This window comes from Brachycentrus maculatus, unplaced genomic scaffold (assembly GCF_059751285.1).
Source record: "Brachycentrus maculatus isolate JH-2025_06_01 unplaced genomic scaffold, ASM5975128v1 h1tg000218l, whole genome shotgun sequence".
NCBI lineage: Eukaryota > Metazoa > Arthropoda > Insecta > Trichoptera > Brachycentridae > Brachycentrus > Brachycentrus maculatus.
This window is the reverse complement of record NW_028280969.1, coordinates 360,055-376,619: the sequence shown is the minus strand read 5'-3', so window position 1 is coordinate 376,619 and position 16,565 is coordinate 360,055. Positions and strand designations below refer to the sequence as shown.

Below are 16,565 nucleotides of genomic sequence, written 5' to 3'. Positions count from 1 at the left end.
TTGTCTTGTCTTGTCTTCTTGTTATTGAGAAGCAAATTCTTGTACCGGTCGTGCCGCCTACAATTGAGATTCTTATATTATGCAGCATGTGTAAAAGGAGAAACGGTTGCTGGAGTTTTTTTTCGATAAACACTTTCGAATCAAACATCCACATTTCAATTTATGCCCTACCTGCTATGAGGATTTTGAAGAGTACGAGGCATTCGAAACACATTGCAGCATAAAACATGAAAACGCTAAATTCAGGTTGGCTTACACACCATTCAACTTATTTGACTAATGTCTAACATTCAATTTCAAAATTATAATCGCTTTCCTAACCACTGTTGCCGCCATTTTGTCAGATCAAGAGAGAATCAAGTAACTATTATCACTAGTGGGTGGATACTTCATCAGATCATTGCTCTGTGTAGCATAGGGCACTGGATCAGATTGATGCACTTTTCCGTACTGATCATACAAAAATTACACGTGATCCAAAGGGGGTTACCAAAAGACCCCGTTTCATATTTGTATGGAAATAATTGTACACAGCTCGCTGCATGTACCAACTCAACTGAGTCATAGTAACAACACATCTGCGCCAACGCGCTGTCATGCGCGACTGAGTGCATTTAGCGGACACTAGATCAAACGAAAGCCGAGTAGTCTAGTTGTCTAGCTCTCTCTCATGGTGGTTCTGCATTTATTAGAGTGAAAAAAATTATATGTTGCTACCAGATAAAAAATTAATGTGCTGATATATAAGAACTTTAGATATTGCGGCACCGACTGATTGTGCTTTTTATCGAAAACAATTTTATGAAACATTTAACGCTTTGAAATTATAAAAATAAAAAAGGGAAAATTTTCCTTAATATTATTTTTAAGATTACGAAAAAATATGAAGTATCGCATCTATTGTCGTTTTTTATAGAAGTATCGTTAAATGCGCATCGCATGCATAGTCGTTTTTCAACTTTATGGAACACTTTCAACAGTTATGGATAATTTTTTGCACTTAAATTTGGTTTGAGTCATGGATGAATTAGTTTTCTTTGATTTATTGTCATAAAATATCAAAATTATTATTATTATTACACTTTGTAGTGAATACTTCTGTTCTTCGCATGCTCTCAGTATCATATAGTCTGTTCAATCGATTTAGGCGGTCTAAATTATCATTAGCTATTTTGATATTTTTATATTTATTAACTGTGTGGAACTAGGATATATTATTAACTAACAAGTAATTGTGTAACACATTGTTTTTTGATGTTTTTGTACTATTTATTTTCTTTGTTTATCGTGTGGTGCTTCGAATACTGTTTTTTTTTTTTTGATTAATAAATACCACTGTGTCTTAAAATCAATTTTCTCATCTATTTCAAACACCGTAATACGGTGTTTGAAAATGATGCGGAATGCATCGAAACACGTGTCACAGTAGATTTTAATCTCTTCATCTTCTTGCTCAATGCTGAGCGTCGTGGTCTTCTGGAATGTCAGGCACTTGGTGCACAAGTCCTCTCCATTCTTCCCGGTCCTGGGCCAACTTGATGGCAGCGTTTAGCGAGGATCCGGTTAATTCCTTTATTTGGTCTGTCCATCTTGTTGGAGACCGTCCTCTTGCCCGCTTGCCTTCAACTGTACCTGTTACTACCAGTTTTTCAAGACTCTTCTCGTTCTTTCTGGCGATATGCCCAAAGTAGGACAGAATCCTTTTCCTGCAAGTCGTGGAGAGTCTTTCTGTCACTGACAGTTCGCGGAGAATGGAGACGTTTGTGCGTCTTGCAGTCCAAGGAATGTGCAGCATCCTCCTCCAGCACCACATTTCAAACACATCCAGATTTTAATAAATAGTGGTATTTACTAAGTAAAACATTATTAAAAACGGATAGATTTTACCACAAAGTGACTGCTGAATCAATTAACCTATTAACCGGGCGGTCCGCTATCCAATATACATTTCAAGGACGTAGTCATATGTCCTTCCCGTACCCGATATTGTTTGCGTTTGACGTATTTATGCGTCCCGCCCGGTTATCAGGTTAATGAAAGGATTTGTTTTTGTTATAACTTTTATCATTATAAATATGTCTCTACCTAATGAAAAATTATACGGCTATGACGAAAATATCATGTTTTTTGTAATGAACAGCGATTCCTAAAGCGAAAATGGTGAAAGTCGCAGTGATTCATTGATCAGCTTTATCGAGTGTGTGCAAAAAAGCTGACCTTCCATATGATGGACATGATACTGTTAAATTCTCATGGAGTTTTCCTTACTGTTACAGATAAAAAACCGACACTTCCAGCTAGCCAAAGTATTGACCCATTGGGATTGCTTGTTCCACAAACAGGACGACCAACTAGACAAAGTGATAACCCATTGAGATTAACTGGCAGACACTTCATGAAGAGAATATCTGCAACAGCGGGGAGGGCAAAGCCGTATAGAAGTTGTCATGTCTGTGCGCATACAATAAGACGCCAGAAAAGGAGGAAAGTCACACAATTTTGGTGTCCCACATGCAAAATGCCTTTTTGTGCTGATCCCTGCTTTGAAGATTTTCACACAATTTCGATATATTAAAAATGTGATTTTTTTTATTTATAAACATTAATTAATTATATTTTTTCAATTTTATTTTAATTTACATTTATTTTTTAATACAACCCATTTAAAAAAAACACTACATGTAACGAATAGACTATACCACAGCAGAGCTGCGTCTTCTATACGGCCGCCTGGTTTTCTGCATGAAGTCCGTGAATGTTAATATTTTTGTGTAAATACACTATAAAAACATAATAAGTATAGCGAATTGTGTATTATGAACATCTATAATGGATATCCGAACGACATCCGAAAGTTTCAAGCATATTTTTACCAAAAGATAGGTAAAAATATGTTTTTTTTTTCTCAATAATATTGTACTGTAAAATAATCCAGCACAGGACGAAAAGGATGACACTAATAATTGAGCAGCTTAGAGGTCAATATTGTCCTGGACTGATCCCTGAAGCGCAGGAGTTCACCTTGCCTTCATGTAATGATCAAGATAACACTGCACCGATACGATGCAGTGCCTTATGCACCATCGGGTGTGGATAAGGGTTAGAAAAAGAATTTCATAACTGCAATATTACTTATCACGTTATATTTTGAATGTATGTTAAGGGTTAAATAATTTTTTTTTAAATGGAATATTTTATTAATTATTTATTTGAATTTTTATCATATCTTTAAGATTTATCCCAAATTATCAATCAAAAGTAATAAGTCTATGGGCGTTTGTGCACTACACGGAATTTTACTGTCCGGCACGTCAGTTAGCGTTTTAAAACGATGATTGGCTTGGATTGGCTTGTGCTTTTGTCCATCTTTCTTCGGACCGGTGCGTGTACACGTTGCGCGTAAATCGGATCACGCTAAACTGTCGTAGTCGCTTTCATTTTTCAAAACCGGACTGCCAGATGGTAAAATTACGAGCAGTGCACAAACGCCCTATGTGTGACTTTCTCAGGAATGTAAATCTTAATTTTGGATGGCAACATTAGGAGTGTAGTTGACTACTTTTTTAGTTGTGTTCATATTTCGGGTGGGCTTACAAACACATGATGCCCTATTGTGTATTGACAAGACCTGCCCTAAGCTTCAGTTTTTTTCTTTGGAGTAATTAGATATAAAATATGCCATCTTCAAAGCTTAAGTGGATAATTTATAATCCAAATGGTTTGTAACCTACATAGCTATAATTGTAATTTAATATCATAGGGTTCTTAAGAAAATTTGTGTTTAAAATAGTAAGATGTAAATGTCACAACTGATGCAGTGATCAATTTAAGTGGTTGGTTGAAATCGACGATAAGATAGTACCTCTAAGACACTTCCTCTAAGACACTTATCAAAAATTGAAATAATAGAAAATACCTATTAGGGAAAAATTAAAATAATGGTACATAAACATCATAATTTATTTTCTTTAAATATTTCACATAAAATTATTTATTACACATAGACAATGCTACACAAGATGTATTGGATCTACAAAATTAATTCCGTAGGTGGTATTTGCCTAGTGAGACCACCGACCACCAAGAATAGTATAGTAAAAATACAACCAATTTCAAGTATTCTAAGGAATGAATGACGGTTTTAACTTATATAAATATTTTGGAGCAATTGCTTTCAAATAATCTAAAATAAGTAATTAATTTTTACAACAATGTTAATTTTAGAAATTTGCTTTTCAAGTGGGTATTAGATACATCACAGTTGTATTGTTCGGTTATTATAAAGGTAAATAAAAAACACTTTATAATATGTATTTAAATAAATATTTAAAAAAAAACAATAGGATATTTTATTGCTAAAGTGGATTATTGGATTAACATATAAGAATACAAAAGTTTTTAAAAATTATATTGGTACATGACAAATAATTTGCACTTTTAAACCCTTCCCTCTCCCAGATCGGGATTTATTAAATTTGGGATTAGTAAGAAGAAAAATGTAAAATAAGTTTTTGTGAAGAATATGCTGGATTTTGATACCTAGAAATATACTTAGCGTTAATGGTAACAATGGAATACTCTTACAAGGAAATAAAAAAAGGCATCTTAAAACATTGGCCAGGAATAAACGGGGGGAACGGCAGGAGAGTAATGGTAGTCATACATCTGGGCCTTGATGAAAGCTTCTTTGTCTTCAGGCTCTGGGTGGACGGATGCTTTTCCTGAAAATTAAAAAAAATCATGAAAAAAATACACGGGGTCAATTGTATACCTTGCTATAGTTGATAAAGGGCAAAAATGATCATAAAATGCAGTTTCATAAAAAAATCTAACCTTTTTTTGGTTAAAAGGAACTCCGAAGAATTTTATAAATATATATTATATGAAAAAAAAATCTATATATATTGTAGTCGTACAGGAGAAAGTGACAAAATGTAAAATGTTCAGTGTGACTAACTAACAAAATGTAAAATGTTCAGGAGGGCCATTTAAGTCACCTTTGCTTGACAAGAAAATAAATATCAATGCAGTTAGTCATTTTTAACAAGTCAATATATTATACTTCCAAGTTTAAAATGCTTTGGGATTTCTTTCAGGGCTATATAAAGACAGTAAGATATCAAATAGTCAACGATAACATTTTTGTAAGAAATGTACTTGGTCACTTTCTCCTGTATGACTACGATATTTGCAAAATGGGAGTAAAAATCAATAGATCTGTATTTATGGAGTAACTTTCAAATAATAAAAATTTGTATGGAAAATTTGTTCATTTCTTGTACATATTTATATAAATAAAACAAACATGGTATCCATAATTTTTTCTTCATATTAGCACTTTAATCATAAGGTTAAAGCAATAATTATTACCATGTGTATTTCAGTTTAAAAATTGTACAAATAAATATAAAATGGAGTTCCACCAACAAATAAGCTTATTTAATAATGAATCTCTATTTTTCTTAAATTTAAAACATAAGTGACTTTTTCTGTACTTCTGAAATTCTCAATAAAAATCTATTGTAACAGCTGGATTTGGAATTGTCCGAAAATGTTACAAAACAATAAACGCTAACATATTTATGCTAGTCATTTGTTATATACTGGTATTCTGGCATATGCTGCATTAAGTAGAGAGGGGGTATTTGTAATTCAAATCAAGCGGGTAGGTCAAGTAACAAATTACCTGTTCTGTATGCGTCTTCTGCAACTGCTTTAGCAATCTTCAGGGATATGGTCTGAATATTTTCTATTGGAGGGTAGATACTGCCCTTGGCGAGGTCATCTTCTGATACTTGATCTGCAAGTGCCTGTAAAAAATATAAAATCCTTAAAGTAAATAACAATAAGTCCTCTAAATATAAATTTATTCTAATTAAACATATGGACAAGTGTAAAATACTGGTTTTGCGCACATATATCACCAATTACAATAACTAATTATTCGTAATAAAAATAAAAAAATGTATTCAAAATTTCTTAATATCCAGTTGATTATAGTTGTTACCTACTTTAATTCTGGACTAAGATTTTTTAAATAATGGCGACTTAACGTTAAGTTGGTAGCCTTGTTCACATTACTAGTGTTGTCATTGGGACAAATTGTATTATAAATACATAATAGGAAGTAATTCAATTTATGTAATGACGCATCCCTGATATGATTCTTCATAAAAACAGATTTCAAAAATTAAATAAAATAAAGATGCTTTCAAATGATCATTTCCCAGTCAGCAGAAGATATGTACCAATCTATTTTATTCTGTATTTGAAATATTTTTTCATTATGGTAACTAAACATAACACCATTATGTTGGTAGCCATGCTGATTTCACTCAGGTTACAAACCTAACAAATACAAAATAAATGCATTAAAATATGTATTCATACAAATATTACGGTTTCATGTGTTTTGAAAATATGAAAGAATACTTTTATTTACGATGTTTAAATAAAAAGTAGAATTTAATTTGAAAAAAATTATGGGTTTTAAAAAATTTGCTCTGTATGACATTATTTTATACTTATTGCACATTTTTCACTGTACTTTAAAATAGTAATTATTAGTTTTTCTCATTTTGCCTCATCTTAGACAAAGTATCCTGATGTCTATAACTAAATAGCGACCTTTATATTATGTATAACCTTAAAACTATTATTTCCTATATACTAATGAAGTTGCTCTACCTGCGTATATCTGGATAAGTCTTTAGAAAGTAAAGTAGCTGACCTTGGCACTGAGCAGCAGAGTTTCATCTGAAATGTCAATTATTCCAGTGGTGATGATTCCAAGAGCTAGGCCTGGGAAGATGTAGGAGTTGTTTCCTTGTCCCGGATAGAATGTCTGCCCTTTGTATGTGAATGGCGGGAAGGGTGATCCAGAAGCAAATACAGCCTTTCCCTGTAATATACATAATCACAATGTAAGATTATATGTATATCAAAATGTAAAATCAGTAAAAGGAAGCCAATTTCCATGTTTGTGTTGTCTCACTCCCTAGTCTATTGCAATAGATTCTAATCCTGGTGGAAATGTTTATTATATTTAATTAAAATTTAATATATTCTACCTGAAGTTTTTTTCAATTCTCAATATGGATGAAGTTTTAATTGAGAAATAAAGTTTGGACATAAATGGAAATAAAGTGTTTATAATCCGGTATTGGCCGGTTTGATTGATCATTTTATAAACACGACATTCACCATTCTAACCATGATTGACAACCACATAAGTCGTATTTTAAAAAGTCGTATACATGGTTCCCATGGATTCAAAATATGTATTTTCAAAAATAAAACAAATCTGCGGCATCTATGGTTGAAATTAGTATGATATTTGGAGTATATCCAAATCTAAATTAATATAGTATGACCAAAAATGTATATAAATAACTCCAGACTTGTGAAGAAAATTTATACACTTCAAAATATTGAGAACAATCACCTCAGTTATTTTCATTCAATGATATGAAAACAATATTTTCATTCAATATTCTGAGTTTTTTTTAACCTTTCCAGGAGTACAATAAATGATGTCCGACTTTCTCTGGGGAGTGCGTTTTTTTTACATAAAATGTGTATTTTTTTAAAATAAAATGTATGATGAAGATAGAAATTATGAAAAATAATTTAAATTAAAAAAAAATCTCACCATCTCTAAGTTTTATTTTATGATAAAGTTAAATAAAAATATCCACAGATGTCATTACTATACAAATTACATCCTACCAACTGACAGATAGACTTCGACATTCATTAACGTCGATACCCCTTTGAGGAAAATACTCCGTCGATACTCCTTTTATTCGCACCGACGTTCATTTACGTCCATACTCCTGGAAAGGTTAAACGCTGGAATTTTCTTACATTTATGTTAGATATAAAGAGCAAAGACTCTTACTTTAGTGTGAGTGTAAGCTTGCTCAGCAGTGCATTCGGCTTTGCTCGTTGGATTTGAAAGAGCAAAGATGACTGGGCGAGCATGATTTTCTCCCATGGCTTCCAATATTTCTTTCGTGAAGGCTCCTCCGATGGCAGCGGCACCTTTTATTCAAATAAATCACATGATAAAATTAATAGAAGAATATTACATATAAAAATCATCAGGGGTATTTTAGGTGATTGTATTACTGTTCATTTTCTGTTCCCAGATTTAGTAGACATCTCTGCGAGCGTACAGGTACAATCCGCTAATCCGAATGTCCGTTTAATCCGAACATGTCACGGAACAAAATAATTAGTTTTTTATATAACAAATATGCATTTCTTAAGGGATTACTGCTTAGAGGGGTGAAAATAAGTGCATGATGGCAAATCAATTCACAAATTAAATATTTGTTAAATACAGTACACTTTTTTATTAAATTCTTTGTTTTTTAACAGCACATTACGTACAGTACAATGTAACTAGGGTAGCAAAACAATGTAAAAACTTAGGCTAAAACGTTAGTTTAAAAATTGTATATTGTACTATGTACATACATACTACATATTTGTTACAAGACATAAACTTGGTGATTGTCTTTTGATACAGTGAAGAGTCTATTGGATGACGCAAAGTTTCTTTTTTCAAAAAGCAGTGAGTTGCATATGTACTGTAGTGTAATAACTGTTAGCTGTGGACAGTATTTGTGTATTATTGTATTGTTACACCAATAAAGAAGAGTGGTCTGTTCCGAAAACGTATATCGACATACTACACGCCACTATTATAACAAGAGACTCGTTCTTTTGCTTCCAACCACGATATCACGGTTATTTAGGCTAATCCAAACAAGGTTCCGTCCCAATTAGTTTGGAATATCTGGACTGTACTGTTTATGATTATATTCATAGATTACATAAACTTTACGTGAATTTTGCCATCTATATTTTAATTAAAATTAGTGAAAGAAACGTTATTTTAGTTTTATTAATTTTTAATAATAAATACAGAATTACGTACTGCAATCCTTTGATATTTGCGGTTTTATTATCCGCTGGACCTTGTTGACACGCACATTGCCATGGGTATTAACATCCATACCAAAGTTCACATTTACACGTGTATCAATATGCGTATTGACGTGCACACCGATGTACGTGCTGACGTGCGTATTGACTTGCGTATCGGCGTGCGCTCCAGCGATTTGCTCATCAATGTGCGCATCAGCGTGCACATCAATGTGCGCTTCAGTATGCGCATCGCAATGCGCCATGCCTCAAAAGAGGTAAAAAAACTTTTTTAAATCACATATTACTTTGGCAAAAGGTTTTGAACTTTTTACATTGTAAGAGAAACAGTGATTAGGCTTTTGGGTGTTGATTCCATTTAACTACGTGGTGTACATAATTTTAAATCTACATACATTCAGAGAAAAATGTATTAACGTAGCAACGAAAAAAGTATCAAGTCATGAAATTTTATTTAGTTTTGATAAAAAAATGTCTATACATGACGGATTCTTCAGTTCTTTGGAGAGGTTGCGCGTGGCAATGTGAATAGCCTGGAACGATTGGTTGTGATTGGTAGCCTGGAGGGGAAGAGAGGGAGAAGAAGATCCCCAAACAATGGACCGATCAAGTTAAGGCAGCAGCAGGCACCTCGGTAGTTAGAGCGCTACGTGCAACGCAGTCAAGGGATAACCGGAGAAGAGTCATTCCTTCCTCGAGGGTCACAACCCTCAATAATGAGGACTAAGACGGAGAAGAGAAGAATAATAAAAAAGTAAAAAGTGCATACCAATGAGAACACTCGGCTTGACAGTACAGACAACATCCTTGAGAGACTTGATGGGTTCGTGAGATTTGGCAAACTTTGCTTTGTGTTCATTAACTCCTCCATCAGGTCTGTTCTTGACAATGAGACCTTTAGAGTCGACTAGCCAAATTTTGGAACGGGCTTCAGCTTCATTAGTTCCTTCTGCTTTCATCGCCATGACACAAAGTTCTGCTATTCCTAGAGATGCCTGTGAAACAATTAAAAAAACATTTACATTTAAAATAGTATGCCTCATATTGGAATGTTGGATACACATTATAAATCCACATCCGTTTACGGTAAACGGAGACCATTCCCAGTACTGGTTTTTTTCTGGCATTGGTCCTGGTCAGTTGTAAAATAAAACCAGTACAGATTTACCCACACTTTTGTTCTGTCTAAGTCAGCCACTGAATAATTATTATTAAATTCGATTCACTTATCACAAAAATATAAGAAAATTGAAATATTAGAATAAATACCTAAATAGTCTGGAACATCTTTTTATTAAAATAATTACTTACTACTATGTAATCCTTTTTATTTTTCAAATTACTAAGATGATAACTGTAAAAAAACCTTATACATGTGTAAATGTTTAATATATCTTGTTTTATCAATCGATGATTTAAGAATAAAAGGTAGGTATTGTAATTGCAGTAATTAGTAATCCGATAAATAATAATCATAAATACCGATTTTGACATGCCGAGATCAACTGCCAAATAACCCCTCCCCCCCTCCTAAAAAACCTGTGTGTTGGGTAAAAATGTGTACCATAGAACGGGGCTACTTGAACTATGATGTGTTACTTGAGCCCAGTACAAAAAAAATATTTAGATCTGTATTTGGTCTACAATAATGAACGTATTGACATGATTCATTGTTTCCCTGATAGGTGACACTTATTTTCACGATACATTCATTATTGTAAACCAAATACAGATTAATTTTTTTTTGTACTGGGCTTAAGTAACTAAAGTTCAAGTTCTAAGATACTGGTCTTTACTTGTGTCACCATAGTTTACCCATCATAAAGAAGTGTGTATGTTTTTAGAATATGCTACCAGATTCATTACAGAAATAAATATGGGTTAAAATTAAGTCTTTATTGACTATTAGTGACTGATTATTTCGCCTCAGTGTAATTTACAATCAAGATGACTATAATTGTCTGAGGTACAGATAAGAAACATAAATATATATTATGATTATCTATTGATATTGCAACTTACTTCTCCAGCTCCTTGGAAGACGATTACATTATCAGATAGCTTGGTCTTTGTTATCCTTATCGATGCCAAAAGTCCACCAACAGCTACAGCAGCTGTTCCTTGAATATCGTCATTGAATGTGCAGTAATGTCCTCTGTACTTTGCGAGCAGGCGGAATGCGTTAGAATTGCCAAAGTCTTCAAACTATAATAAGGTATATTGATATATATCATAAGAAAATTTTTGAATAATTAGTAAAGAATAAAATATGTTTATAATATTTATTTTTATTCATAAGACAGATTATATAGGTATTGAAAGAGCGGTTGTTAAAACCCATTTAAATAAAGACACATATCCATCCGAAAAACATTATTACTCCATTAGCAACTCAAATAGATATTATAAATGTCGATATTATAAACATATAAATGATAAAGCTGTGGCATATTTTTGCCAAATTTTTAAACGTAGACAAAAACAAATGTCTTTAGACAGTTTTCTAGTCAAAAAGAATTAATTATTTGTCACACATTCATATTTTTATTTACATTTAACAAAATAAATCTAAATTGTATTCCAAGTTGTTAAACTCCTTAACAATTTATAAATAATTTTATTAGAATAAATGTTAATAAACGCATTATCGTATTTTACATTGATTATGTAGAGTTAGAATGTAATAAAAAATAACGCAAATAAAATAAGACATATACTGGAAAAAAATAAATGACAGTTAGGAAATTAATATACCTGAATGAGGCAGTTCTGTCCATATCGTTTAACAACAGCTTGCATAAACTCATCAATGAAATCGTCATACACTTGACCCGTGACGCGCTTATGTCTGAGACCAATGTAAAGAGGATCATCCAAGAGAGATTGAGTGTTTGTTCCAACGTCTGCAAAATGTTATATTTATAATTTATATACAATTTTTAACATATTAAAATGGCTAGATGAACTTTATAGAATGAGATCAATACTGTGAAACTGGAATATTAATATAGAATTGAGATGGATAATCTTGAAGGTACATATCGCTCATTTAGTGCAACAATGGCGTAATTACACTTTATTACAGAAGATGCCATTCAGACATTGTAGCAACAGAAATGGTGCCATTTTACTCAATTTTACAATGACACTCGCGCCATCTTACAGCATTTCACCACAAAATTGATTCCGTCTATGTTTCTCCCGATGTAAATAGTCTTTCCGCACATTTTGACATATTTAAATTGTTTTAAAAATGTGTAATTACGTCATTGTTGCACCAAATGAGCGATATTTGTATTTCGGATATCTTTAATTATAAGCCTGGAATTCCTAGGATGTGAAAAATGTAAATAAAAAGATTTATTATAAGTTTTAGAGTTTGATGACTTTGTTGGCCTATTTATATTATATGCTTAGTATATCTTCTTTAAAGAGGCCTACGTTCAACATAAATACAACCTATGAAAATAAAAATATTCATTTTAATCTCTAGCAGTTTTAAGACTTTAGCCTATTTCTATTAAATGTTCAATAAATATTCTTTAGAGAGGCCTACGTTCAACAGTTAATACAGGCTGATGGAGAAGCCAAGAGAAGGATTTATAGAAAATGTTACCGAGGGTTATAGGCAGACACTGGTGCGGTTTGATGCCTCCAAGAGCAGTGTACAGAGCCAGTTTACCAACCGGGATGCCCATGCCCTGGGCACCGAGATCTCCCAAACCCAGAATTCGCTCTCCGTCTGTCACAACAATAGCGCGGACATCAGCCTCCGGCCTGAAATTGATTAATTATTGATTGATAAAGTACATTTACATCCAATAGAGAGTTTTGTATTTTCTTTTTTGTGAACACATTGTTTGCGAGAAGCTCATCCACATTCGCCCTCTCATAGGTACGCGTTCATTTGCTAGAAGCTCATCCACATTCGCCCCCTCATAGGTACGCGTTCATTTGCTAGATCTACACTAAATATTTTGTACTAATCATTATGCGTTTCTGTGGTTAACCATAATTGGCTTTATTAAATGTGTATTCTTATGTTTTGTTTCATGTATGTTGCTGTTGTTAACTCAAATAAATAAATAAGTGCTTAAAATTGACTTTTACATATTGTTGGTAGAGGGCAAGAAACACTTATTTGCTAACTTTTGGTAGAGCACAAGAGACGCCAAAAAACATTGTACAGATTGGAATTGGCTTTGTCACTAATATACTGAGGGTCGGGCAGCAGACTGTCTGAGTATTATTAGGGTCGGGGTTGATGAAAAAACCGTACAACAATGTGTTAAAGGAAATCCATTTTTACAAAATATGTAACCCTTTGATTAGTGAGTTAGTGATTAAGATTTTATTTAGAAAAGGGAAAAGTTTTTTTAAAATTTTAAATATATGATATTAAGATATGTTCGAAACATATGAAATAATACCAACATTGGGCAACAGTCCTCTACAGTCCATACACATAGAGCCACCCTACAAAAATACATTTGACTAACTCGTAAAATAATACGGCAAAATCAGTATGAGCTGTTTCTCCACCTGGGTACCTGTATCAAGTACAGACAAATCTACAAAGGATTTTTTTTGCTTGTATATGCAGTGGCGTACACAGAGTTTTTATTCAGGGTAAGCAGTAGGGTTGGGTAAGGATAGCAGGCACTGGTGGTATTTCTATATGGAATACGAGTAATCCAGCTGCTTTTCTGCCTATATAGAGTGCACGCCTCTGCGTCTGTGGTAAGGGCAAAGGGTTAATATGGTATTTCAGGGATGATCATAAGTACTGTAAATTTTTAGACTTCCATACTCCTTTTTCAAAAAAGTTATCTCTCTCATTTAATATATTTATAACATATACTCGGGCGCTAATTGGCACTAATACTTATATACATAGCCCCACATGCTAAAGACATATACTCAGGCGCTAGTTGGGAGCTATTATATTGATAAAAAAACTAAATATTTATAAAATATTATAAATATTAATATTTATATATTTTTTTTAAATAATAATAATCCTCTGTTAAGTAGGGGATTTATGTATAATGTACGAAGATTTGAACAAACTCAAAAATATAACTCAAATTTCAATTAATTATTAAAATAAAATGCTTGTACTTTACCAGTTTTTCAGGATATCATAAACATGTCCCTTGTCATGAATTGTGATGAAGAGTCCCCTCGGTCGACGGTACACCAGTCCATATTTCTGGCACGCCAGACCCACTGTCGGGGTGTACACGATGGGCATCATGGTGGACACGTTCTCTCCCACGAATCGGTAAAACAGATGTTCATTTCGATCCTTTGCACAAACAAATAAAAAAAACATAGTAACATCTTGTAAAAAAAAATTAACAGCGTAAATAGCTTTTTGTTTAAAATACACTTGTTTGTTTTTTTATTATCTGTCTGCCAAAATTTAAATAATGCCTATTTATTGTAACTGCAGACAGTTGGTAGAATTCCATATTGAATTGTTGGGTAATATATTTTTGTCCGCCTCTGTAGTGTAATGGCCAGCACGCTCGGCTACCGTTCTGGAGGTCCCGGGTTCGATTCCCAGGGGGGTCAAATAAATACAAGTGATTTTTTCACTGTAATATTTATTCAATATTACCCTGGACTGGTACCTGAAGCGGAGGGCTGATCACCTTTCCTTCGTGTGTAAACGATCAAGATAACACTGTGTTCATATGAAGCAGTGCCCTATGCACCATTGGGGTGTGGATAAGGGTTTTATTATTAATATATCCAAAATTAAACACGGTTAATAGATTGAATTCTACTTTATTTACATTTATGATATGTGACGCGTTTCGCCTTATTAAGACATTATCAAACACTGACTAAAAATATTTACAAAGTGTCCTCATATACTAACAATAATTGCTATTATTAGTTAATGTGAATTTCTATGACCCACTGAAATACCCACCATTATATGTACCCCTAGACCTAATAATAGCAATTAGTGTTAAAAAATGTTATTAAAAAGTAATTGTTAAGTAACTTCAGGATATTTAAGATTTTGAACAAAGTAACATTTACATATTTATTTATATAACATTTTTATTTATATAAAAATTAAATAAATAAAATAATAATATTTTTTGACATCTCAACATAGATGAAGGAGAATATAGAAGTCTGGTTATTTACGGGGCTTAGGTATGACCAGACTTCCATATTCTATTTATTTTTATTTTATTTTATTTGTTCGGGAATTGTACAGCTTTACATATAAAAAAATGATATAATAAACAATAGTTACATTGAAAATAACAAACATTACATTACATTAACAAAAATAGTTACATTAAAAAAAGCCAATTAAACAATTCCACATTTATGTTATAAAACTATTAAGAAACATTCGGAGATTTAAAAAAAGGGGTTCTTCCTCATATTTGTTGAGATGTCAAAAAATAATAAGATAAATAACTCCTATAATTGGAGTTAATCCAGATTTGTGAACAAGGATTGGGACACATTCAAAATGTTGTTAGATAAAATAACATTTAGTTACCAAAAGTCCCATAAGATAGATGTATTTGTTGAGGTCATCTTCATAGCGGTTCACAGATAGTTTGCACAACTCCACTTGCTCCTCTTGGGTCTTCACCCTCGGAGGAAGCAGCCCATGGATGCCCATGGCCTGACGCTCCTCAATGGTGAAGGCCATACCCTGAGAAGAAACAAAAAAATAGTATGATATTTTGCTTTGTATCTACATTAAACTCTCTCCTACAAAAATTAATGAGGCAATGAGGCAATAAGGCATAAATATCTATCAGATTTTGTGGTGTCTTACTTAGAAAATATGACAAGAGAAATAAATGAACTATGGTGACAAATCTTGATTGATATAAGATGGTTGAATTGAACTGTCGATCCATCCCTTTGGTGGTCTGCCCAGGAGTCGTCTGCCTTGCAGTGCAATGTGGGGAAGTCTGGATGGTTCCATTCTCCTCACATACCATTGTCTCCTTCGTTGCCTTACCAACCTAACCACATCTTCGTTATCATTATTTTTACTATTACTATTTAATAGATACTTGATTATTCACCCTACAAAAACCGTATGGATGTTCATTAATGGGCAGAATGGTGAACGTCGTACAAGTGTATAAAGTGTTCATTTGGGCCTGTAAAATGCCAGGTCGTAAGCCCTGGAACGTTCAGATTTCCAACTTGTTCCGTATAAAACGATAGACGTTTTGTATCGTGTTGAAATATCTATAAATTTTTTTTTTTTATTATTTTTTTAAATTAAATACTTGTAATAAACCACTTAATGAGTTTTATTTTTATTATACACGACTAGTTTCGAAACTTACAGATATTTTCATCTACAGGTGAAAATTAAAACTAACGTGCAAAAAATATTTAGGGGGATATCTAGCGGTTTATGGGGTAGTAAATATAAGGAAGGGGAGGGGGGTTAAGGAACAAGATTTTTTGTAAAAGGAAACATAGGATTGAATTCATAGTATTTATTGTTTTGTTTTTAGGGATCAACTTATTAAATTATTATTTACTATACACGCTCACAGTCATTTTTAAGATGAAAACTGAATGAAATCCTTGAACATAATAGGCAAGGAGAA

At 32.9% G+C, this 16,565-nt stretch overlaps 1 protein-coding gene across 3 annotated transcripts in view; it reads right to left on the bottom strand.

Annotated features, from left to right (window-relative positions):
• Positions 1 to 3,946: 3,946 nt before the first annotated feature.
• LOC148306940 (NADP-dependent malic enzyme-like) overlaps positions 3,947 to 16,565 on the bottom strand; it is a 66,992-nt gene continuing 54,373 nt past the window's right edge. For all 3 annotated transcript variants that reach the window (XM_088264169.1, XM_088264171.1, XM_088264170.1), the window contains exons 4-13: positions 15,485 to 15,643; positions 14,079 to 14,260; positions 12,569 to 12,729; positions 11,707 to 11,855; positions 10,975 to 11,157; positions 9,722 to 9,947; positions 7,901 to 8,043; positions 6,731 to 6,901; positions 5,687 to 5,810; positions 3,947 to 4,721 (exon numbers count right to left, since the gene is read on the bottom strand). In XM_088264169.1, the coding sequence (XP_088120295.1) occupies positions 4,606 to 4,721; positions 5,687 to 5,810; positions 6,731 to 6,901; positions 7,901 to 8,043; positions 9,722 to 9,947; positions 10,975 to 11,157; positions 11,707 to 11,855; positions 12,569 to 12,729; positions 14,079 to 14,260; positions 15,485 to 15,643 (1,614 nt within the window). In that variant the 3' untranslated portion in view covers positions 3,947 to 4,605. The remainder of the gene's footprint in view (positions 4,722 to 5,686; positions 5,811 to 6,730; positions 6,902 to 7,900; positions 8,044 to 9,721; positions 9,948 to 10,974; positions 11,158 to 11,706; positions 11,856 to 12,568; positions 12,730 to 14,078; positions 14,261 to 15,484; positions 15,644 to 16,565) is intronic.